The 26,026-nt window shown below is 48.7% G+C and overlaps 1 protein-coding gene across 1 annotated transcript; it reads right to left on the bottom strand.

Annotated features, from left to right (window-relative positions):
- Positions 1–16,388: 16,388 nt before the first annotated feature.
- Positions 16,389–22,480, bottom strand: LOC124679182 (ABC transporter B family member 19-like). The gene is made up of 10 exons (XM_047214985.1): positions 22,202–22,480; positions 22,046–22,100; positions 21,780–21,955; positions 21,491–21,691; positions 20,826–21,085; positions 20,406–20,722; positions 20,091–20,314; positions 19,029–19,848; positions 18,699–18,940; positions 16,389–17,597 (listed from the first exon to the last, which is right to left on the bottom strand). The coding sequence occupies exons 1-10, from the start codon at positions 22,478–22,480 to the stop codon at positions 16,389–16,391; spliced, it is 3,783 nt and encodes a 1,260-aa protein (XP_047070941.1).
- Between the last annotated feature and the right edge of the window lie 3,546 nt (positions 22,481–26,026).

Here is a 26,026-nt window from a genome sequence, read left to right as displayed (position 1 = left end):
CTTGGACGGCGAGCTACGTTATTGCAGAGGGATTGGATGGAAACACAATTTATAAGGAGACGCTGATGGCTATGCATGGCAAGGGAAATAATCTAGCGTACGGACGCGAACGATCCGACCGCTGTTTGCGGCATGTCGATCGTATCGTCTCGTGGTAGTTACATTTTGGCGTACAGAAGAGCAGTGCCTATTCTGGGATCGCGTTGGCCCTGGTCAATGGGGTGACATTCTTTAGAGAGTTCTTATCTGTTTCTTCAAGCGCTGACCGACCATTGTCTGGCTGCTTTCTAAAATGGGTCTTGCTTGTTTCTCAAGCGGATCGAGATAATCATTTGCAGTCCACCTATACAGGCTCAACTGAGGAAGATATTGAGAAAGGCTAGATCAAAAATGGATTTCCGCTATATACATGTATACAAGTGTGATAGTCTATTTATACGTTGGATTCTGGGAAATTCGAATTTCAGCGCCCTCCTGCGAGCTCAAAGTATAAATATGGCTTTGTTGTGGCTTCTCTAAGTTCGTCGGATCTGGTCGTGGTGGAAATCTTGGGTCGTGATCTTCTTGAAGATGCCGCATTGGAGCTCATAGTGTGTGGGGGAGTTGCGGTGCTTTTGTGTTGGATCTTCATTCTGCTTGATTTGGCAAAGCTTGCTCCTCGTTCTACATCATCGGTGTTCCTCTACTGGGTTCTACACTTTTGTACTTGGTAGTGCGTGGGCTATGGCGTTCGACTCCTGGTGGTGATGCTAAGGGTTGCATAGTAGCCTCAGTGGTGTGCGACGCTTGTTGGTGCGCCCGAGCGGGTGAGCTCCAACCCGACAACTTTGCACGTTCAGCAAGTGCTCATCCTCTTTGGCTTAGTCTCCTCACTGAGTGTCCTGGTTCCTCGCTTCCGGTGTTAGCCTCCTCGGTAGGCCTGTTTTTTGCGTGAGTGTGTGCAGTGATATCTTGTAAGATGGGTTGAGCTTTCAGCGGTGTTAGTATTATTAGCTTAACGTCGGGTTTGGCCTATTATTAAATATAGACATCGTCATATTTATAACTTGCCGATAACAACCGGGAGAGGTAAATTCTTCGTCCAAGTAATGAAGTGCCATAGTTCATCAATAAGATGTTTGATTATGTTCTTTTTCTTCCACTCACTACCAAAATCATGAAAAAAAAGGTGTTACTATCACCACGCCGCAGCCAATTTGCGTTCCCTCTTTGAAGCCAATGCAATTCTTGTTCTAGAAGGAGTTCGATCTTTAGAGGTATTTCCTTCTATTCAGCTATTGACTCATCCAAAATAGGACCTCTTCTCAAAGATTTGAGGTCTTTATTTTGTTGGTAAATTCTTCGCTTAGGGCCTTTCAACTCCCGCTGATCCCATTCATGCAACGCTACATGTGTGTGCGTCGTTTTCTGTATGAGGGTGGGACCCAGCCCCTAGCCGACGCTATTTGCCATGCATTTTTTACAATGATATCAATAGTTTCTTCTTGAATCCACCTCGCTTTGAATCGCTTCGTTTGCTAACTCGTAGCACGTACCTCGGGTAGGTATTCTATGTCAACACTAACCGGCCCGTGGTCGCTCTTCTTCATTCCTCCTTGAATGGTTTCACTTAGATGGAAAAGATTCTCCGTGGTCGTGTTTCCAACGGTCCGATCTAATCTCTATCTAATTTTTCCTTTACTCCACGTGAAAATATCTCCAATATACCCAAGATCTTCGATACCACACTCATTCAAGCAAACTTGAAATGCTTTCATATAATGAGAGGCCTAAGGCGCCCCTCCTACCTTCTCCCACGACTATAGATAGTCATTGAAGTCACTAGTAATTAATCATGGCATGTTAAAATCTAAATGCAACTCCCAGATATATTACCCTGATTTTTTTATTTTCCAAGCTTAGCTCACCATAAAAGCTGGTGAAACATTATTCTTAATCACCTTGCACTACCACATCGATAAATTCATATCCACTCTTCTCGAGATGATTTTATCTCCTTCCACATGAGAATAAGGCCACCACTACACTCATCACTATCATGCACCAAGCCCTTGTCAAACTTCAACTTTTTGCCTTTGCTTGTCTAAATGTGATTCAGAAACAACACATCTGGTTTTATTTTCCTGTGAAGATCCATAAGCGCACGAGCTGTCGGGGTTGTCTTCATCCCCTAGATGTTCCATCCTGAAGTTATCATTGCTCTTGGTGAACCTCCTCGAAGGAGGCCACCTATCCTATCATATCATCAGTTTCTTCATCCTCTCTGCTAGCTTTCTTTCTCCTCTTCAAATCATGATATTTATGTGGTGCCATTTCATAGTTCCTTGAGAATCGGTATTAGTTGAATTTCCTACGAACAACACCGTGTTTGCCACACTAGTGACGAGTTCATTTTGCATTGTGTTTTTATTATGTTTTTACATAAGTAGTAATATGATTTTTGAATTTCCGTGCACTCGCACGCACATACTCTGCTTGTTTCACAGGGATCCTAGAAATTAAAAGGTTGATGGAAAAATAAATTGAAGAGGTTATTTTTGGAAATAAATTTGGTGATTGGAAGCAATAAATATCTTTCATATATTCACCCACGCACCTAGGGTCGAGCCAAAGATAGAAATCACGAAGAAATGTCAACATATGATTTAATGACCACTAGTGTCGTTGCCTATTCACAATACCCTGGAGGAGGTATCCTCACGAAAGGGGGAAGAAGATGGGGCCAAAGGGCGGAGAGCCCTCGGGACAGTGGTACGCGATTTACACAGCTTTGGATCACGACGTATGAGGGTAGGGCCTACTGCTGCTTGTCTGGAATTATATGGGCGCTTGCGCATGTTACATTGAGTTGTGGTTGTGCCTCGAGGGCTCCGAGGATCCGGTTTCTATAGGCACCCAAATCTAGGGTTTCTAAGGAGAGTCCGACCCGGGTACAAGTCACATAACTACGGAACATTACATTGTCGTGCACGTGAAGGATCCACCTATTCCTAACTTGTCGTCATAGATCCAACTTCCTTCATGGGCCTTCATGGATCCGACTCCTTGCGTAGGTCGGGTTGGATCCGGCTCCTTTCTCCTTAGCTGGACATCTTCCATCTTCAATCAACAACAGTTGGGCCGCCCGGTGGGCCATATGCCACCACCACCATCTGTGGGCCACCCGGGCTTGCCGGATAACTGGCACTACTGTGGGGTACCCGTTAATCGTACCCACAACAGTAGCCCCCGGAGTTCTCCAAGATCCGCCCCATTGTCTCCGGCTACTCTCGTACAATCCAATCGAGTCGGAGACAAATAGAATATTGAAGGACTCCATAAACCTTCACAATGTATTCTCCGGCTTCTCAAGTCCACTCAGCTAGTCGAAGAATCTTCTTGTTTGTGTTGTAAGCGTTATTTTCCGCCATCCCTTAAACCTGCAAAGTTCGCACGCTTTTGATGGCCTGCAAGAACACAGAGTCATTCTTGCATATTTTCGTGGAAGTATTATTTCCGAGTTTTTTATATTGTATCCCAACTAGGAGCGTAGGAGGATGGTTTATTTGCGGTGTTTCTGTCACACCCAAGGTGTCACAAGTCTTAGGTGAATTGACTGCAAGAATTCAAATGGAAAATGGTGAGTGTAATTGATAGGATTTTTGAGTGCTGATAATGCAATAAAGTAAAGTGTATAAATGTAAACAGCTAATAAGAAATAAACGGGTTTCTACATATGAAAAGGTAGACGCAGGGTGATTCAGTTCATGGCGATAGTGAATGTGCCTAGTGGAATAAAAGTGATAAATGAACATGATTCTTCCTATTTATATCCAAGAAGGCAAGCAACCCATAAGAGAGAAAGACTCCTCTTGGTAGATTTCATCTTCCACCAATAATCCTTCTGCATGTTACCAAATCCATGGTTAGCGTACCTATTAAGGTGGTTAAACCGGAGTAAAGCTTTAAGTTTGGTGGTTCCTTGTGATTCCTCGAGTATTGCTAGATCCTCTTTGATATCGGCCGTGTCACTTGGGGGGGTCGCCGATTCACTAGCACACAAGTTAATGTTTATGAGTTCTTGAGATCATGCTATCTGGGACCTTAAATTAGATAACTGCATTAGGTGCACATAAACATTCATACTCATATATAATCATCTTAATCATAAATTCACAAATAGATGGAATAAAATTGGCACGTCACATCTCACCAATCCCCTACATCTCCCACGCTAAAGGAATCTACTCACACATGAGAGGAGAATAACATAATGATATCATAGCAAAGTACATGGAGTTCATCTTGATATTACCGTAGCAAGCTGATGACCCACAAGTATAGGGGGTGTATCTCTCCCTCTCTTCTTCTAGCAATCCTGCAAAGTAAGTTAAAGTCTTGTGTCCCCAACTCCACCGTGTGGTTGTCAAGCACAAGGTTTCGCGTAAGTAAATAAAACACAAGTAGTAATAAAATAAGTAAAATTAGAAAAATTAAAGTAACTAAGTAAAAATAGTAAAAGGGTTGAATGTTTTTGGGGTTTTGGATGCAAATAGGATAATAAAATATTTTTATATTTTAGGATTAAAATAATGCAGCAAATATAAAAGTAAGATAAAAGAAATATACATGTGTTTCTTATGATAAAAAGTGGACCGGGATTCATGGGTTCACTTGACTATTCTCTTTTTGAAGTTGTAGTGGACAATAACAATTCATCAATGAGATATGAAGAGCAAATTAATAACATGTGAAAGATACGCATTCATCTGGGCACCACGTCCTAACATAGAGATGAAGCAACACATCTCTCTATACTCCACAAGAAAATGAAAACTCCATGCAATCTTGTATTAAGAATTAACAGAGCATAGCCATAAGTACTTTGACATGATGTTTGAATATCAAATATGCTACCTTGAACAAACAAGATCATCACTTTTGTCACGTGACAAACATAGAACATGCATTCACTTTATCCCTAGTGAGGTAGCAAAAGAAAAGGTAAAACCACAATAGATCATGAATTTGCTATCACTCTTCAATCACTAAAACCATGCTACTCCATCTAGTACACACATCACCCCACACATGCACTTGTATAAAATTTGGATCAGAACCGATACTTAAGAATGGGGTACATAATATGCATCTATCAATACATCTTGCACATAATATGATCAGATCTCATAGCGCAATATCATAAAATAAGGATCCACCACATAGGTATTACAAATCTGGCCATAATCATGTTGGGCAGATCATATGGCACTAAGAACTATGAAGAACATGAGAGAAATAGATCAAGCTACCGCCACAAACCCGTAGTCTAGAGGTGGACTACTCCCCCTTGATCATGGGGATGATGATAAATACGTTGGAGAAGGTGGAGATCCCGAGAACTCTTCGTGGTCATAGATATAGTGATTTTTAGGTCAAAATACGTTGGTGGGCGAAAAGATTACGCAATTTGGACGATCGACGGTCGAAAGAGGGCAGGTGGTGCGCCCTACATGTGTCTGGGCGCGCCACTTGGTCTCTTTTGGGTATCAGGCCCTTGCAGGTGTGCTTCCAGGTTCCAGTGCTTCTCTCGATGAAAAAATGACGCTCAAAAAATCTCAGCTCAATTTGACTCCTTATAGGTCTCTGAAAGTGAAAAATACACAAAACAGGAAATTCCTGTTCTGCATAGTTATAAACCAAATAAAGGGGATCATTGGTAAATCCCCATAAATCAATGTAAAACATGGTATTATCATCATATATGTTGGAAATATATGGGAATTCAATATGATAAAGGACAAAGTTCATATATGCATTTTACATGCATCAATCATCCATCAGCTCATCGTTCCGGCTGCTTGCTGTCGAATCCATCGCACGAATCTCAGAACCTTGAGGTATAAATAGGTCTCCGGGGCGGTGAACTCCCCATTCTCACCCATTACAACCTCGCCTTCATCTTCTTCCTCGAGCCGTCGGCAAACCCCGAGCTTAGGTCGACGTCGTCGCTTCTCGGAGCTCCTCCGCGACATCGCCTTCGAGGGAGCCTTGACCTGCGCTGCACCGACACCGGAGGACCACGTCAAGCAACCGCTCGCGGCGAGTCAATGACAACGCCGCCACTCACGCTTTCCTCCTCAGCCTCACGCATCTCCAAGCTTCCACAACTGGAAACCGCGCGTCTCTTCCCGGTAAGTTCCTCTGACGACCTTGCAGAAGTAGTTTCAACAAACCTCGATGATTAGCCTTGAGTAGAATTTAGGCAAGAATTAAACTTGGATTATTTTTGATTTTCTAGATCTTGTAGAACATATGCCCTTCATTGCTAGAGGTTTTAGCTATTTCAACACTTGGTCGTTTCACCAATCTAGGCCTTAGCATATACTCCATTTTGTAGATATGTCGGATCACGTTGGCACCAGTTCCTTTGTGCTGGAGAGAGATGAACCAGAATCACCATGTGATTCTCCGCCACTTATCCCAACCATTTTACTAGCAGGATGGCATAGGTCTAATCCTCCAGCTCCTGATAAACCTGCAATAGTGGCACAAATCGCCATCCTCTCTCCTCTGACCACTTACGCTCCCCATGCTCCCCAATTTTCCAGCATCCACGAGGAGTTTTTGGCGGAACAAGAGGGACTAAGAAGGATGTTGGATAAGGTAAAAGAGGCGGAGCAAAAGAAGGCCTCTGAAGTCTCCAAAGTCGTAAATCGTGATGGCCTTCGGGGGTCTTGGTATCCATGCCACCCGGATCCGAGCCAGATGCGGACCTTACTCGATGAAAGCCTGGTTACATAGATATGTGACGCGCCTGGATTGAGCGCGGCCTATCTCTTCCACCTTCCAAGTTTTTTTGAAAGTGTTGGATGATACGTCTCCAACGTATCTATAATTTCTTATGTTCCATGCTAGTTTTATGACAATACCTACATGTTTTATTCATACTTTATATCATTTTTATGCATTTTCCGGTACTAACCTATTAACAAGATGCCGAAGCGCCAGTTCCTGTTTTCTGCTGTTTTTGGTTTCAGAAATCCTACACAGGAAATATTCTCGGAATTGGACCTCACGAAGACAGAAGTCAATATTTTGGCGAGACGGACCCAGAGAGCCAGAGAAGGGCCAGAGGGGGGCCAAGGGGCTCCCACACCATAGGGGGGCGCGGCCCCACCCCTGGCCGCGCCGCCATGTGGGGTGGGCCCCTCGGGACTCCTTCGAGGCCGCCCTTCCGCCTATATATTCTTCCAGAAGCGAAAACCCTAAGACGAGAAGTCATATTCCACGAAAATTTACGTAGCCGCCGCCATCGCGAAGCCAAGTTCGGGGGACAGAAGTCTCTGTTCCGGCACGCCGCCGGGACGGGGAAGTGCCCCCGGAATCCATCTCCATCGACACCACCGCCATCTTCATCGCCGCTGCTGACTCCCATGATGAGGAGGGAGTAGTTCTCCCCCGAGGCTGAGGGCTCTACCGGTAGCTATGTGGTTCATCTCTCTCTCCCATGGTGTGATCTTTATGTGATCATGAGCTTTGTAATCTAGTTGAATATGTAGATGTTACTCTTGTCTATTATGCACTCTAGAGGTTACTTTAATATGAACTCCGGATTCACTCTCCACGGTGTGATGGTGACAGTGTGCGCATCGTGTGTGATTCCTTTATGACATTGTGGAGCTTGTTTACTCCGGCTTGAGGTGTGCTTTTGTAGCCCTACACAATGAATGGCGTTTGTTATCCAACAAGAGAGTGTTTGAGAGTAGCATTTATTTATTCAATTATGTGATCATTGTTGAGAGTGTCCACTAGTGAAAGTATGATCCCTAGGCCTTGTTTCTAAGCATTGAAACACCGTTTCCAACAAGTTCTGATACATGTTCGCTTGCTACCATTTTTATTTCAAATTGCAATTACTACTTATAATCATCCATATTACTTGTATTTCACTATGTCTTCACCGAACTAGTGCACCTATACATCTGACAAGTGTATTAGGTGTGTTGGGGACACAAGAGACTTCTTGTATCTTAATTGCAGGGTTGCTTGAGAGGGATATCTTTGACCTCTACCTCCCCGAGTTCGATAAACCTTGGGTGATTCACTTAAGGGAAACTTGCTGATGTTCTACAAACCTCTGCTCTTGGAGGCCCAACACTGTCTACAGGAATAGAAGCGTGCGTAGACATCATTGGACAAGTACAGGCTCCAGCCGCACAACATCTGCCCCAACAGCTACACAGTCCTCGCCAACTTCCAAGCCATCTGCGAGGGATACTTGGGAGTGGAGCCGGACATCAAGCTAGTTCAGTGGTTTTACTAGATCCGGCCCGAACAAGACCCGGAGAAAAGGATCTGCAACTACGGCAGCGTCACTTTCATCCTATGAGCCCAAAGGAACTTCCTTGCTCTAGCCTCCCATGAATCAGTCCGATACTGGAACCGGGAGTGGTTCTATCACAAGAACATCACCACCAAGGACCAAGCTCAAGGACTGCGGGAATTTAAAGATGGTGCGGTGAAGGAAATCTTGTTCTGGAAGGGATGACCCAACCATGACGATCACCAGCACCTGCTGCCGATGGCGGAGAGGATCAGGAAGATGATGGAGCAGGGGCTCAGGGGAGCGATGTCACCTTAAGTTGGTTCACCCGGAGAATCCAATCCCTCCAGTTCCATGCAAAGCTCCTCTGCCAGTTCACGAATATGACGGACAAGATGTGCATCACCACACAGATTCTTCTGGCAGATTCCGTGAAGATCAGAGCTCGCACCCTTTACAAGGTGACAAAGGAGAACTCCGACTTCAAGATCGTGGTTGACATCTACACGAGTTACAGGGAATGCCCTCGGGTGAGCCAACTTATTCCATTCAAATTTCTTTCCGCCATGTTACTTGCCTTGTAATTGTGCCTGAAATTTATTATATTTTGTGTAGCTCGTTGCTCTTCCTCCGGCGGCACTTGGCGGTCTGGAGAAGCCAAGGAAACCAAGGCAGAAGAGAGGGAAAAAGGTGGATGATGAATAAGAAGACTTCGAGGACAAGGACGAGGAGGAGGACACACAGGAGGAGATTTATGTCTCCTGCACCACCAAGTGGCATCTCGACGCTGCCGCTCAATGAGCCTGAGTGATTCAGCAAGAAGCCATAATCCACCACAGCAGGCGCGCCAGAGAACTCCGACAGGAAGCGCAAAGCTCCGGCTGGCGCCTCATTGCACCTTGACTCCAAAGCTGTGGAGCGGGACAAGAAACTAAGGGGAGTGGGCCAGAACACACAACCTACACTTCCTCAGATGGGTTTCATCGCCGACCCCAAGAGGTTTGTCCCGACACTTTTGCCTTTCCACTTTCAAATATTTCACTCCTTCTAACTTCCATGCTAGTTTCAGGAAGAAGGTTGGCGTGAGTAAAAGGGCCAAGCCTTCACCAGCTGCATCCCTCAACACTCCGGCTACATCAAATCTGAACTCTGCTCCAGCCTCCTCCGGATTACGCAAGTCTTCGGCGGAGCCTAAAGCGGATGCTCCGACCAATACCGCTACAACTAAGGCGTTCACTATCAGTAGCACTGATCGTGACGACAAAGGCGGAGACGGCGGAGATGGAGGTGATGGCGGAGGTGCTGAGGTGGACTCGTGGTACGCGATTTTACCCATCTTTGGATCACGCCGCATGATGGCAAGGCCTACTGTTGCTTGCCTAGAATTATCTAGACGCTTGCTTGCGTGTGTTACAACCTATTCATAACTTGTTGTGATGGATCCGGCTTCCTTCATGGGCCTTCATGGATCGACTCATTGCGTGGGTCGGGTCGGATCCGGATCCTTGTTCCTAGGCTAGACATCTTCCATCTTCAGTCAATAGCAACTAGGCCGCCCGGTGGGCCATATGCCACCACCACCATCTGTGGCCACCCGAGCTTGTCGGATAACTGACACTACTATGGGTACCCGCTAATCATACCCACAACAACTGGTACGGTCATGCCTTCTCATATAGCATGACCTTACAGGGGTTTCCTTCGTCTCGTCAAATACTTTCACATGTTCAATCAAATCAGAGATCTGAGACTAAGAGACATACAAAAAAAGAAACCATGAAACCTCAAATTGCAAACGGTGGGCGCCAAGTGTTGTTGCCTTGATAACGATAGTGCCACGAGGGAGTTCTCTTGGCTAGCGTTTGTTGTGGAACTAGACGATGGGATGCTCGGGACGGTGTAACATTGCGATTTACCCAGGTTTACGTCCCCCTCATGGAGTATCGCAACGTCCTACCATAATTTACTATAATAACAGAAAGTACAAATTACAAAGTGGTATTTTTTTTGAAACCTTTGACTGTGGGGGAGACACCCACAACTTCCTTTATTAAAACTTTATAAAGAGAACTTTACAAAAGCATATGCACAGAAAAGAAAAGAAAAGAAAGAAAAAAACTAAGGAAGAGAGGTGATCCAAGCTGATAAGGAATCAAGAGAGGAAGCTTTCACCCTATGCTTAAGCATGGTGACCTCAAAACAAAATCTAGCCTTCCAACTTCTAAAAAATGGTCAAATTCCTTTGAAAATCCAATCATTACTTTGCTTCCATATGCACCAACATGCCAGAATGACCACCTCAATAAAGCATGGCCCCTTAAAACCCTTCTTGGCAGCAGTATGGACCTCAGTTATCTCTCCAGGTTTACAAGGAATTTGGAGATAATTCCAAATTCTAGTGTTGAACATACAGTTAAAGAAGAGATGTATCCAATCCTCCAAATGACTACGGAGGGCAACCCAATGAGGTATTTTGTTCTAGTCTTTCCCTAAAGAATTTTTGTAGGCCAACCTATAAAGGCGACATGATCTAAGGTTAGATGGAAGAGAAGACCTAACCGACTACGGAGTCCTAGTCTATGTCGGGTAGTATTCCATGATTTATACTCCAATTATTTTTTCTTGAACCTTGCGAAATTCGGTATTGGATCTTTTTTTAGTCGGTTGGACCTCCATCTTCTAGCGAGGTTGGGCCTCCATCTTCTAGCGACTCAGCCGCCTGAATATCTCGAAAGCTTTGCCACCCGGGCTTGCTATGTTAAGCCCCTGCCATGGTATCCCTATTTGGCATAACCCGACACTATCTATGAAAAATGTTCGCATGTGGCAAATAAAATGTTCATGTATGTTAAATATATACTCACTAAAAAATTGGTATGTTGGACACAATTTTACGACAACTATTTAAACATTCTCTAGGTTGCACAAAAAGTGTAAGAAAAAAGTTCACCTCCATTTTACAGTTGTTTGACAGATAATAATGTTATGGTAACAAATAAAAAAACCCCACCTCGCTCTAACTTAGTGTTCGTACAAAATATACTTCCTCCATCAGGGATTATAAGACCAGAGGGCCGGTTCACTAAGACCAAGAGAATATCGTAACTCCTCGAAATAGGCTTCCGCCCCGCTATATTAATATAGCAAACGACCCGATACAACGAACGCGCTGGGGCCGCAGCACAACACCAAGCCCAAAAGGAAACACAAGAGAAAAGAAAGAGAAAACAAAGCCGACACCGGCGGCTTGACAAGAACAAGAATGACTCGCAGCCGCTGCGCCCTCCGAGAGAATGCTACCACACTCCTAGCACGCCGAAGCGCCGCGTAGCAAGCAACACCTTCAACAAGGAAAGTGACGACGACGCCACCTGCTGCACGGACTCGGTCCTAGGGTTTCCCCGATACGCGGAAGGGAGTGGGGAGGAGGGACTACCGACGCCCTTCGGGAAGGCAAGGCGACACCCGCGAGCGTCACCGCGTCGGTGTCGGGCCTGCAGACAAGATTTCTCCCGTCCCCCAACCCACAAACCCGGACGATTCGACGTGCTCCACCCGACTTGCCGCCCACCGGCCACACGCCACCGCGACCTTGAAGCCATCCTTGCTTGTCTCGGCCGTGGTCGCCGGAGAAGGGCCTAGACGTAGAGATGAGAAACAGCCGGGTCGGGGGTAGCAGCACCTCGGCCCGAGCGGGAGGGAACTACCTCCACCGCCTTCGCGGTGGCCAGGCCGGACATGGCGGCGAGGTCAAACCCGCCGGTCGGGCCCAAACGAGCCCGCAAAGACCTCGCTACCATGCTTGCGGCGGGCCGGCCGAGTGCCGCCGCCACCCGGCCACCGCCGTCGCATCTCCTCCACCTCCGGGGAGCATCACCGGGGCACCATGAGCAGCCCGCCCGCCCGGCCCCTGCGGGCCCGAGCCGGGCCCGGATGCGGGCCGAGCAGGCCCTGCCATGGCCGCCGCCCACGCAGCTCCTCCACCAACGGTCGCGCCGCCTCTCCTCCACCCACCCGACGCACGGGTACCACCCCGCCGCGCCGGACCGCCGCCGCCGAGGAGCACGCCGCGGCCGGAAGCCCCGCGCCCCCAGCGCCGGGTAGAGACGTCCCCGCCGCCGCCGGCACCGCTCAGGCAAGGCCCGGCGGCTCCCGCCGACGGCGGCGGCAAGGGGGAGCGCGAGGAGGGAGGGAGGAGCGCCGAGGAAGGGGCGCGGCCCGGCCGCCGCGGGGGGCGGCGCGGGTCGCGAGAGAGGGGAGGGTTTTTTTTTTCCTCGCTCACCGCCACATGCTTGTCCAGGAGCAGGACAGAGAATATCGTAACTCCTCCTCATTAATTACTACATTCACCAATAGTTCAACATGCATGAGGGTGAGAGAAAAGCGGGAGCATCTATTGGGAGAGAAGATAATAAAAGAGATAGATATTATAATCCCTAACAATTTAGAGAAGGTCTCTAACCTTATAATATCAATTAGGGAGGGAGTACCAAATAAAAAAATACAAAGAAAAAATAAATATAAATATAGCAAATGAAGGAAACATGATAAATAAAGGCAATTGACGAAAAAAACACATTGCAAGTGGGATGCCACCCCATGTTAAGATTGTGTCGGCAGAGTATTCTTCCCTTGCATGTCTGCGCCGTTAAAATGAGGAGTGCTATACAACAACCCGTGCGACGCACGCACCACGCCACACACCCCAGGCGGATGTTTTGGGCCGGCCCACAGTTCCTTCTCACTTTTCTTCCTTTTTTCTTTTATTATTTTCCATTTTTTCCATTTTACATTAAATATTTTAAAATCTGTTTTTTTCAAAACTAGATGGTTTGCAAATTATTATTCTAAAAAATGAATATTTTTTTCAAAAAATCAAATACTTTAATCTAGGTATTTTCAAATTTCAAACATTTTTTGAACTAGAAGATTTTTCAAGATTGAACATTTCTCGTTAAACATTTTTTAAATTTTTTCCTGTTAGTTTCAACATTTTTCGAGCTTGAACATTTTTCGAGATTGATCTTTTTCATAAATGTTCAGATATTAAAAGTATTCATATTTGAAAATGTTCAATCTAAAAATGTGTAAACTCAAAAAAATAATTTTTCAAATTTAAATTTGACTGATATTCAAATTTTAAAGGTTTAAACTCAATCAGTTAAATTCGAATATCGGTTACATTTTAAAAAAATATTTTTTGAAAATCTTAAGAAAAAAGAAAAAAAAGATGATTAAATAAAGAAAACGGAAAAAAAGAGCAAAATGCGAACTGGACCGATGAGGCCGGCCCATACAAGCGCGGGGTTGTGCGGCGCGCGGCAACTCTCAACGGGGAGTGCTGTACACCGACCTGGTCGGTGTGTACGGGCCACCGCACACCCCACCGACCAGGCCGGTTGGTTGGGCCGCGGCCCATTAGTAGTAGGTGCGTTTTTTTCCTTTTTTTTCCTGTTTCTTTTTTGTTAATATTTTTCTTTTTTAATATCTAACTTTTAAAAAATATATTTTGGAGAACAAATTTTCAAAATCTGTTCAGATTCGAAATTTTGGAAATTTTAAAAATGTTCAGATTTTGATTTAATTTTTTTCGAAATTTGAACATTTTTCGAATTTGAACATTTTTCCAAATTTGAATGCTTTATATATTTGAACGGTTTTTGAATTTGAACGCTTTTATAATTTGAACATTTTTTGTATTTGAACATTTTTCAAATTTGAACGGATTTCAAATTTGAACATTTTTTGTATTTGAACATTTTTCAAATTTGAACGGATTTCAGATTTGAACATTTTTTGTATTTAAACGGTTTTAAAATTTGAATGTTTTTAATTTTGAACAGTTTTCAATTTTGAAATTTTTCTGAATTTGAAATATTTTCAAATTTGAACAAAAATAAATATAAACAAAAAATAAAAAAATAAAAAAAAGAAACAAAAAGTAACAGAAAATAAAAAAGGAAAAGGAAAAGAAAAGAAAAAAGAAAAGAAAAAAGAAAGAAAGAGAAACAGAAAACAGAAGAAAAGAGGCGAACTGGGCCGATCAGGTCGGCCCATACCGCGCGCGGGGGGTGTGCGGCGCGCGGTAGGGACCGACCTGGTCGGTGTATAGGATTTGCCACTCTCAACCTCGTCGGCATATAGGGTTTGATATTAAAATGGGCCACATTCCGGCTAGGCAAAGATGCTCTATGTCCGATCCATTATAGGCCCGGCCCACCTGATCATGCTGAAGCCTCCTCGAACTGTTTGCCTGGCAAGAGCGATGGCGGCGCCGGATTAGCCACGAAAGTCGGCGACGAGGATACTAGAATCGGCGAGACGGCGAGGCTGTGTGTCGCCGGATTTTTGGTAACACACTACCCCGCTCTTGCCTCTACATAAAGATCGCTTTGTAGAATCTTGGTGAGCGTGTTGTTCAATCGTCGTGTCGCTGAGTACAGAATACTTCCATCTTGCCAGGTAAAGCCTAGATGATGTAAGTTCTCGGTTCAAATCTTCACATGTTTTTTTATTTAATTTTACGGATCTACACACCCAGAACACAAGTCTGTTGCTCAAATTCATCCATAAGCTTGTTAGCGGAGACGACACACCCTGGACCCGTTGGGTCCGCCGCTGGTACGGTGCCACCGGCATCTCTGACCCCCGTCGCCGAACGACACACCTGCTTGGCGTGCTTTTAAACGTCTCTTCTCGACCTACCGCGGCATCACAAACGTGCGCGTCGGCGGCGGCGCGACTACCTCCTTTTGGTTTGACAAGCTGGCACGCCGCGGGGGCCCTGTATGCGCGGACTCCTGCTCTTGTGTCCCGACCTGCACGAACCCTTCCATCACCGTGGTCGAGGCTCTTTGCGATCGGCGACTAGGTCTCCCGCTCCAACCACGCCTCACGGTCAGCTGCGCAGGGGCAGATGGAGGCGCTCGTGAGCTCGCTCCGGCATGCCACACTCTCCTCCGACCCCGACGTTCGGCTTCTCCACGGTGGCGCGGCGTTCTCCACGGCGGCCGCGTACCGCATCATGTGCACCTCCGGCGTGGCGGCTGCCGCTGTCCGATTTCAGCCGGGAGAATTTTGCTCCTCTAAAGGTCCGCGTCTTCTTCCGGATCGCGCGTCATGGAAACACAAGGACGCGCGCGCTCCTCCGCCGGCACGGGTGCCTCACCTCGCCCCGCCGCCCCTTCCGCGACACCGACGAGGACCTGGCTCACCTCTTTGCTCGGTGCGTGCGGCTTGAGCCCCTATTTGCTCTCGTCGAGGCTCCGAGTGGCGGCGCGGCGCACGACCTAGAGGGAGTTTGTGCTGCACTCGCTGCCCCGCTCCAGGAGTTGGCGCCACCTGTCCGGCACACGCTTGTGCTGCTTATACTCTGGGTCGTGTGGAAAAGCCGGAACCGCAAGGTTTTCGACGATGTCTGGCTGCGCGCTCGCCATCTAGCCAAGCTGCTATCCGAACACTGTGAGCTGTGGCTGCATCGTCTGCCCCGCCGCCTCTCGCGGCAGCCAGTTGAATCCTGGCTCGCCCGTCTCCGTACTAGCGTCCTATGACCCCCTTCCTGGGTGCGTGTGTGTCTGCTTCTCTTCTTCTGCTCGCTGCGCCGAGCTGCCCCCGCCCTCCTGTATTTTCCCCTTGTAATAAGACAATTGTTCAGTTGGCTGAAATGAAATAAAGTTTACTTCAGGTGGGGTTTTTGCCCCACCGTTGAGAAACGGATCTAGTCGGCTATGAAGAAGACGAACCTCGTGATGCGGTATCCAAATTCTGCGATGTACCAGTCGATTTGAACCAGATAATGAGGAGAAGAACAATTAACTAGGTAAAAAGTTTGCGAAAGCCGCCTTTAGTGCGATTTGAAACGAAGTATAGCATCGCTTTCAGCATAATAATCCTGGTTCGTTACAGAGGAAATAGAACGCTAGTTCCGGCTAACACCTACCGTACGTTTGGGCCGCCACCGCACTACAGCACAATTTCTGTTGCTCATCTGATCGGAGTGTCAGGCGTCGTCGTCGTGACAAAGCTTGTCTCGGTCTACTCTGTATCTACAGCCGCCATGCCGGGGCAAGACGCCAACCCATCATCACCCATGGTGCAGCTGCAGCTGCAGCAGCCTCGAGTAGGGGCCATCGGGCCGTGACACGAGATCGCCATGGCTGCCCTGCTCGACGACGCGGCCGTCCTGCACCACGGCGATGGAGTCGACGCAGCGGATGGTGGAGAGGCGGTGCGCGACGAGCACGCAGGTCCGGCCCTTCATGATGCGGCCCAGCGCCTCCTGGAGCACGCACTCGGACTCGGCGTCGAGGGCGCTGGTGGCCTCGTCCAGCAGGAGCACGGCCGGGTCCTTGAGCACGGCGCGGGCGATGGCGATGCGCTGCTTCTGGCCGCCGGAGAGCTGCACGCCGCGCTCGCCGACGGGCGTCCTGTACCCGTCGGGGAGCGCGCTGACGAAGCCGTGCACGTTGGCGACCTTGGCGGCCTCGACGACCTGCTCCTCCGTGACGCCGTCCTTGCCGTAGGCGATGTTCTCCAGGATGCTGGTGGCGAACAGGACGGGCTCCTGCTGCACCAGGCCGATCTTGAGACGCAGCGACTTGAGGTTGAGCCGACGGATGTCCCTGCCGTCGATCATGACCTTCCCGGCCATGGGGTCGTAGAAGCGCTCGATGAGAGCGATGACGGTGCTCTTCCCGGACCCGCTGGCTCCCACGAGCGCCTGGCTCTGGCCGGCCCGGATCCTGAGGCTGAAGTCCTTGAACACCATCACGTCGGGGCGGGACGGGTAGGCGAAGTCGACGTGGCGCAGCTCGATCTCGCCACGTACCGACTCCACCTGCTCGGCCTCCGGGTCGTCGGGGTCGATGCGGGTCCTGCTGTTGAGGATGGCGAAGACGGAGCGGATGGACTCGCCGCCGCGGACGATCTCGGGGGCCAGGCTGACGGTCTCGGCGACGGAGTTGGCGGTGATGACGAGGACGACGAAGACCTTGATGACCTTGGAGAAGGTGGACACGCGGCTGCGGACGAGGTGGGCGCCGAACCAGAGGATGAGCGCCTCGGAGGCGTAGAGGGAGAGCTGGGAGAGGCCGTAGAGCGCGCCGGAGATCTGGCTCCGGCGCAGGCTGTGCGCCTGCGGGACGCGCAGCTCGCCGCAGAAGAGGGACAGGATCTTGTCCTGCGCGTTGAACGCCGCCACCGTGCGGATGTTGCTCACGCCCTCCCCCGCGATCATGCTCGTCTTGGCGTGCGCCTTGGCCGTGTCGCCGGCGAACCCCTTCATCGACAGTTGCTGCCAAGTGCCAACACGTACGTATCAGTAATCAATCGTCATTGAACAGTACGCGGCAGAGAAAACACATGCAAAATCGCGACAGTCATGATTCGCTTTGTTACTAGTGATGATGCGTGGCAATATCCGTTCCATAAATCCAAATTTTAGGGTTTGAATGAGCCGCGGCCTGGGAGTGGCACATGGCGACTGACAGAGCCATGCACGCGCATGGCATCGGCATGGCGGGAATTATTGCGCGCAAAAGGAAATGAAATGATGAGCGCTCTGCAGCGCCCAGTTCCGCAGCTGGAAAACAAAAAGGCTGGCGCGGCATTCTGGTTCTGGGGCGACACTGTCGTCCTCGCGGGCACAGTGGCCACCTGCAACCCGCAGCGAGATCGCCATGTGCGGCACTGTGGAAGCAAGCAAAGCCCCAGATTCCCGTGCACGAGGCGCGCGGCCGTGCAAGGCAGGCTCGCAACCGACAGCGTCGCGAGCAGCCGGCGGGGACCACGGGGCAAGAGCTTCTGTTCACCCAACGAGCAACAGGAAGAAGATGTCATGGCGGCCATTCATCCTCCGTCCGCCACTGATGAAGCAGCTGCCGAGACAAAAATGGCGGGGCCTAACCTAAGCGGCGGTCTGGGCTCTGGAGATTTCTGGGAGTTGTTTACTGTGTGGTGCTGTAGATGGCACGGGCATGGGAGTGGGGAAGCATCTTGCCGGATTTAAACAAGGGATCGGAGAGCAAAGATCGGCAGGAGGTTGCACATGCCTCGCGCAGTAATTTATGGAGGGAGTGGCAGCGGCATGGGCCACGGATCCTAGCTAGTACCATTGCGTAGCATGCCGATGAATTCAATTGTCCCCTCTGATCTCGAACTTATTACTGCTGAGAATCTGCAACGGTTGCTTGTGTTCAAAACAGCATGACACAATGCAAGCCCAAGATCATCGTGCAAACGACTTGGTATAGTACTCTAGTCTCAAATAAATAAGCTAGGTGTTCTCTCCTGATCGAGCAAAAGATTTCTTAGGCACGCTTCAACCCAGAACTACTGTATGCAAACCAATTCAAACCCTAGTGCCAGCAGCAAGCGATGTTAATTGGGTTTTTACCTGAGCAAAGTTGGCGAGCACAAGGAGAGGGAAGGTGACAAGAATGAGGATCGCCACCCGCCACTCGATGATGAAGCCGACGATGAAGGACACCAGGAGCGAGGTCATGTTCTGCAGGATCACCGATATCCGTTCCGCGATGGCCGACTTCACGTCTGTGGCCTCGGTGGCGAGGCGCGCCGCCACGAGGTTCGAGTTGTTCTCCTCCTCGTCGAACCACCCCACATCGTTCCTCAAGATAACTGCACACATAATGGTGGCCTCGGATCATACAATGCCATTTCTGCGGAGATAGATCATGGAATGGGAGAACAGCATGCAAATTCATACCTGCAAGCATCATCCTCCGCACCCTGGTGGTCAGGTTCTCGCCCATGATGCTGAAGAAGTAATGCTGGATAAGGTACGCGACCACCGCGTAGAACCCAGTCCCGATGTAGATGAACACGTACTCCCTGGTCTTGCGCTCCATCGCGTTGGGGTCCCGGAGGTAGAACACCTCGATCATGTTGCTCATCACGATAGCAAAAGTCGGGCCGATGAACCCAGACATTATGGACCCGATCGCGCCCAGCACGGTATAGGGCCACTCCGGCGCATTTAGCTTGAGGAGCGTGAAGAAATATCCCTTTGGGGCACGCCGGTCGTTGTCGGCGTTCGAGACCATCTCGATGCGGCCATCTGCGCCGGTGCTGTATGAGTAGCTCAAGTTCCTCAGGCTTCCTGACCTGAGGCTCAATGACCGGGTGGACAGGGAGTTGCTCAGGCGGGATGAGCGGTTCTTGCGGGTCGATGACCCGCGGAAGTCACGGTTTCTGGCCATCTCCTGGAATCTGATGAGAGCTGCATAAGCGCCCGAACTTCCTTTGGCGAGGAGCTCGTCATGAGTGCCGGTCTCAACAACCTGGCCTTGCTGGATCACCGCGATCATGTCAACGCATCGTATGGTTGAGAGCCTGTGTGCAACCACCACAGTTGTCCTGCCAATCATTATGCGGTCAAGTGCTTCTTGAACAATACTCTCAGAACCTGCATCAAGTGCACTAGTTGCCTCATCAAGGAGAAGGATCTTTGGGTTCTTCAGCATTGCACGGGCAATGGCAATTCGTTGCTTCTGGCCACCAGATAGCTGAAGCCCTCTTTCCCCCACCTGTGAATAAAGTGAATTTATCATTAGATTCTACAAATTTTGCATATTACAATAGGCAGACAAACCATTGGCAAGATAAAAAGTTTTAATAGCAATGTCAAAAATCTTCAGGTGAATTTGATATAGAATAGTAAGTGTTTCACTTTGCGCACAGATCAAATCAGAATGTAGGATGTAAACTGGAAAGATTGCATTTGAGCCATCACAACTATGATTAGCGTATAATCAGCATTCGAACCCACCTGAGTGTTATACCCATTAGGAAGAAGAGCAATGAAGCTATGTGCATTGGCAGCTGAAGCAGCAGCCTCAACCTCAGCCATTGTGGCATCTGGCTTGCCATAAAGAATATTCTCAATGATGGTGGTCGCAAAGAGGGCGGGTTCTTGATTCACCAAACCAATTTGATCTCTCAGCCATTTCAATTGCAGAGTCTTGATGTCCGCATTATCCAGCAAAACTTGGCCTGCAACGACAATCACACCATTGGTTAAATAAAGCCGACTGATATAGTGACATGACATAGGCATCAGGTCTAGCACAATTCATCTGCCTACCCTGATTAGGATCATAGAACCGCTCTATCAGAGACACAACTGTGCTCTTTCCAGAACCACTGCCTCCGACCACGGCCGCCGTCTTCCCAGCAGGAAAGAAGAGCGAGAAATCACGGAACACCATGACATCTGGGCGGGATGGATAGCTGAAGGACACTTCCTTGAACTCAATGTTTCCGTGGACTTCATGCAGGCACCTACCATCAGCGGTGTCCTGAACTATCGTTGGCCTCTGCCTTATCACCTCCAATAGCTTGTAACCAGCAATCTTCCCTTTGCTGAAAGCTCCAAGGTTCGAGAATGACTGTCCCAGGCTCCTGCATTCGTCAAATTCACAAATTGGTCATAAATTTTCACTCGACGCAATCAATCAAGCAAGCATCAGAATTGTGAAGAAAAAACTGAGAGCTCAGGGCTTACAGGCCTCCGACGATGGCGGAAAAAATCGCCGTGAATGCCTTTCCACCGTCTGTCTGGCCACTCCGGATGAACACGCCGGCGTACCAGAAGACCAGTGCCCATGACATGCAGGCAATCCCATAAGTACACCCAATGCCAAGCCCCTTCGCCATCCCGGCCTTGTACCCCAGCTTCAGGGTGTTCTGAATCGCCTCCGAGTAGGAATTCAGGGCCTTGGACTCCCCCACATAGGAGTACACCGTCCTCACCTGGGCAATCGCCTACAGAAAGATGAACACTTAATCGTCAGAATTAATCACTTATTTACATGAAGAAATGGGGGAACATACACTACATTTGCTCTTGCCAGGCACCAAGATAAGTACAGCGTGATTGACAGCAGTTATCTCAAGAAAGGGGCAAAACGACATGAAACAAGAAATCATCCATCGGAAAAGGCCGATTGGATCTAACAAAGAAACTGGAAGGAATCCAAAACGAAATCATTCTCAGGGCATGTGCTCGACATTTGACTATTTGACCAACCAGTCCGAGCTAGAGCCCACACAGCTTTCATCTTCCCCACCCAGCCATCTTTGGTATCCCGGTAAGATGATACTCAAGGCGCTCCAGAAATAGTACATGCCCATATCAGCTCATCAGTGCCGGTGGTTGTGAATTACTACCTGCTCGGCTATGATTCCGGCGTTGGCGTACGAGTCCCGGCTCTTGGAGGTGAGCCCGGTGAGCGTGTACGCGTACAGCCCGCCGGCGAAGGCGATGCCGGGGATGACGGCGATGCTGAGCAGCGCCAGCCGCCAGGCGGAGACGAATCCGACGACGAGCCCCGCCAGGAACGTCGCGAGGTAGTGGATGAAGTTACCGACCTGCATACACATTTGTCGCCGTCAAACGCGCGCGGTGGGCGCCATATGCCTACTGTGCCAGCCAGAGTAGTGCGAGTTGAGTGGTCACCTTCTCGCCGATGGCGTCCTGGACGAGGAGCGTGTCGGTGGAGACGCTGAAGACGACGTCGCCGGTGCGCGCGTCGGTGTCGAAGAAGCCGACGTCCTGCCGCAGCACGGCCTCCAGGTACCGCCGCCGGAGCGCGCCCACCTGGCGCTCGCCGGTGTACATCCAGCACGCAATCTCTGCACGGACACAGAGCAGACACACAGTTACACCGCGACACCGGCAAGAATGCGCGCAGAAGGCGTGAGCCGAGCAGGGCATGCACCTACCCAGGTATGAGGATGCGCAGACGACGAGGCCGAGGTAGACGAAGTAGAGCGAGTACTGCAGCAAGATTGGGCGTCAGTAACTTGAGCGAGCATCAAAGCTGCAACAGATAATACAGAGAGAGACTTTGAAGCGGGGCAGGTCGCAGAAATACGTGCCTTGGACACCTCGTCGGTCATGCGGCGGAGATGGTGCTGGTTCTTGCCGAAGCCGTTGACCAGCTCACCGAACAGGAGGAAGAACACCGGCATGGCGGCGCCATGTACTATGGCACCGGCGCTCCCCGCCGCCATGAGCAGCCAGTCAAGCGGGTCCGCGAAGCTGAACAGCTCATGGAAGGCCACGCTCTGCTCCGCCCTCTTCTTCACTGGCTCGCACCCGCCGCCGCCGCAGCTCCCAGACCCGGCAGCCTCCGCCTTCCCCGTCTCCTCCGCCATTTATCACTGTTCTGGCCCTCTCCCTCGCGAGCTCGGCGGCCACAAGAGCACCTCACCTCCTTGGCATTGGATCTAGACCCGCCGAAATGTGTAACGCCAGAGCCCCCTCCCTCTGCTCCTGCTCCCGGCGGTCCTCGTTCTGTTCTCTTATACTGCAAGCGAGCAGGGCTGTTGCAGTGTGCGGAAATATTTTGGTTGGGTGCGCTTAAAAAACTTCGTTTCTAGAAAACATGGATATATGAGCACAATGATTGCGAATTAACATAAAATGTGCACTTATTTTCCGACATGGCATTAGATTATGCTTCAAAAAATTACATGTACTTTCTTAGTTCTAATTTAGTCTACTTTAAAAACGATAAATTAGCGTTGCATTCAAAACGGAAGAAGTACGTGGCTGATTTCATATTTAAGGGTTACTAGTTTTTAGCTGACCAAGAACTATTAGATATAAAACCTCTGTTTCAAAGAATAAGGCGTTCTCATTCTACGTGTTTTTTATTTGACCAAAAATTACTTCAAATAGATTAAGATTGTTTATATGAAATTAATATCATTAAAAAGTGCTTTTCAATATGAATCCAACGATACTAATTACATATAATATAATTAAGATTTTGTTGCTCAATTTTTATGGTCAATTCCTTGAACGGATGTAGTATCATCAAATCTCACTTACAATCCATGTTGAAATTTATTTTTAATGCGAATTACAAAGCAAATCTGTTTTTTTTACACCTCAAACACACCTTTATTCGTGAAAGTTTAGAATTACAAACATGTTCAACTCTACTGGTGGTTCTAAGAACCAGACATGTCTACCCTCCAGCAAGGTCGAAGCAAATCTTGCCATATGATGGGCTTCCTCATTTACCTCCCTCCGTTCATGGATGAAAGAAGTCACACCTCTTTGGCTAGCTCTCGCCTTGATTTCTAACAGGATGCTACCATAGACCCCAAGGTTAGCTCCAGCGAGTCCCTTAACCACCTCCAGGCAGTTGGAGACCACCTTAACAGCCCCTAGCGCCAGATCTTCCGCTAGGTTTAAAGCTTCCCGACATGCTAGGGCTTCGAGGGTACCTGGGTGAGATAAACCTTCGAAGACCATGGCAGATGCTCCCAGGAAGGCTCCTCCGTCCGACCGACACACAGCAGCCACTGCACCCCTTGCAACTGAGTTCACTACTTCAGCATCAACGTTCACTTTCGTAGGGCCCACCGAGGCGGCAACCACCTCACCTTCGGATTCTATTTTAGTGTAGCTTTGACAGGCGGTTTTGCCTGGGCATTGGCTGCCCCAAGGTCCTCAATGAACCGATTCACAAACCCCGCAGCCGCCATCGGGCTCTGGAATATGTCTTCGTGAATGAGTTTCCTTCATGCATGCCATAGAGCCCAAAGAGTGACAAGCACACGAGTAAGGTCGCCTCCGGTCATCGTTTCCATCATCGAAAACAGCCACAGCCTCGTCGAAGACTCCATCATGATGGACATATGATCAGTAGTTCATGTGTCAGCAAGCGCCCACACACACCGCGAGAGATTGCATTCCAGCAATGAGTGGCGTCAGGAATCTTCCTGCCCACAAATGTTGCAAGCTGGAGTCTGCGCCATGCTTCGTCGGTGTCTAACATCTCCTGTAGGTACCGACTGTTTAGCTATCTACCAGAGGAAAAAACGAATCTTGGACGGCACATCCGCCTTCCAAAGCCTCGCCCGGGCTTTCTAATTCTCCTCCAGGTTCGAAGCGGATTGCTTCTCGTTGAACCAGTCCTCTCGGACTCGTTTTGTCGTCGCCAACATTCTGTAACACGACCTCACGGAGAAGATCCCCGTTTCATCGAAGTGCCATGCCCAGAAGTCCATCTTAACCCGATGACTCAGTGGAATATTACGAATCTCCTCCACGTCCATCGGTAGGAAAAACTAAGTCAGTTTTTTCTATATTCCATGCCGCCCCTGCACGAAAAATGTAGTCGCTCACCATTGTCGGAGCGTCGTCCTTCCATGGAGCAATCGGTCATCGTCGGGCGTCCCTCGGCAACCAATTCTGGTTACACGCTTCAGTCGACCGACCGTCTCCTATTCTCTTCATCATACTTACCTGCAGCGCATCGCGCCCCTCAAGGATAGACCGCCAGGTTTGGGAAGGATGAGAACCCAGTCCTGCCGACAAGTTATCCCCGTGCGGAAAATATACAGCTTTCAAGATCCTCACACTGAGGGCCTCCGGGACCTGCAATATCCTCCACGCCTGCCTGGCAAGAAGGGCCAGGTTAAAAAGCTCAATGTCCCTGAAACCCATTCCACCAACATATTTCGGTTGGGTCATTTCTTCCCACGCCACCCAACTTGTCCTTCTCTTTCCTTCCTTACTTCCCCGCCAGAACTTGTGAATCATCGAGTTTATGTGTTCACAGAGTCCATATGGAAGTTTGAAACATGACATGGAGAACGTCGGTACTTCCTGAGCTACTTCCTTGGTCAGGACTTCCTTTCCTCCCACCGAGAGTAGCTGCTCTATCCAGCCCAAGATCTTTTTCCACAACCGTTCTCGCAGGTATTTGAAAGCTCCACCTTTTTCCTTCCCCACATCAGATGGCATTCCCAGATATTTTTCATTAAGTGTCTCCCTCCGAACCTCAAGGGTATTTTTGATGACTTCTCTCACCCCTTCTGGACAACCCTTACTAAAGAAAATAGAGGATTTTATCCATATTAATCCTCTGGCCAGATGAATTGCAATTTTTGACCAACACATCTTTGAGCGCCAGAGCTCGAACACTACTTGCTTGGAAGAACATCAGGCTATCATCGGCAAATAGTAAGTGGTTTACTTCAGGAACAGCTGGCGCCACTTTAAGTCCATGTAGAGCTGGTGACTGGTTATTACGCTTGAGGAGGCACGAGAGGCGAAACTCCTCCTGTGGTGACCCGTTGAATAACACCGCAAAGTGGTGACCACGAGAGGCGAAACTAGTCGCATGACCAAATCCACCCAAGCATTACTGAAGCCCGGCTTCCTCATAATAGCTCATAAGTAAATCCATTCCACCTTGTCATATGACTTCCTCATATCTAGATTCAGTGCACAAGATCAATGTTTCTTGGTCCTGTTACTCTTCATAAAATGAAGGCACTCATATGTTGTAATTATGTTATTCGTTATAAGTTGTCCAGGAACAAAGACAGATTGCTCCTCGGATATACCTCCGGTAACACCTTCTTCAACATGTTTGCCACTACCTTCGTTGCAATCTTGTAAATGACATTACACAGGCTGATAGGCCAAAATTGTCCAAGCTCCTTTGGACTAGCAATCTTGGGAATCATGACTATGAAAGTTTTATTGACCCCTTCAGGATTCTCTTCTCCAGATAAAATCCGTAACACTGCTTGACTAACTTCCTCTCCACACAATTCCCAATTCCGCTAGAAGAAATGTGTTGGGAACCCGTACGGGCCTGGGGCCATTGTTGGGTACATCTCAAAGAGGGCAGAATTCACCTCCTTGATATCATACGGTGCATCTAACATTGTATTCAT

This window comes from Lolium rigidum, chromosome 7 (assembly GCF_022539505.1).
Source record: "Lolium rigidum isolate FL_2022 chromosome 7, APGP_CSIRO_Lrig_0.1, whole genome shotgun sequence".
NCBI lineage: Eukaryota > Viridiplantae > Streptophyta > Magnoliopsida > Poales > Poaceae > Lolium > Lolium rigidum.
Note: the sequence above shows the minus strand (reverse complement) of the source record. Positions and strands in the feature narration are given on the sequence as shown.

Coding starts and splice junctions, on each gene's coding strand:
- LOC124679182 (XM_047214985.1), bottom strand. CDS start 22,480: ATGGCGGAGGAGACGGGGAAGGCGGAGGCTGCCGGGTCTGGGAGCTGC. Junction 20,315..20,405: donor GTTCTATGATCCTAATCAGG/GTAGGCAGATGA, acceptor TTGTCGTTGCAG/GCCAAGTTTTGCTGGATAAT. Junction 18,941..19,028: donor GCGGAGGATGATGCTTGCAG/GTATGAATTTGC, acceptor TTATGTGTGCAG/TTATCTTGAGGAACGATGTG.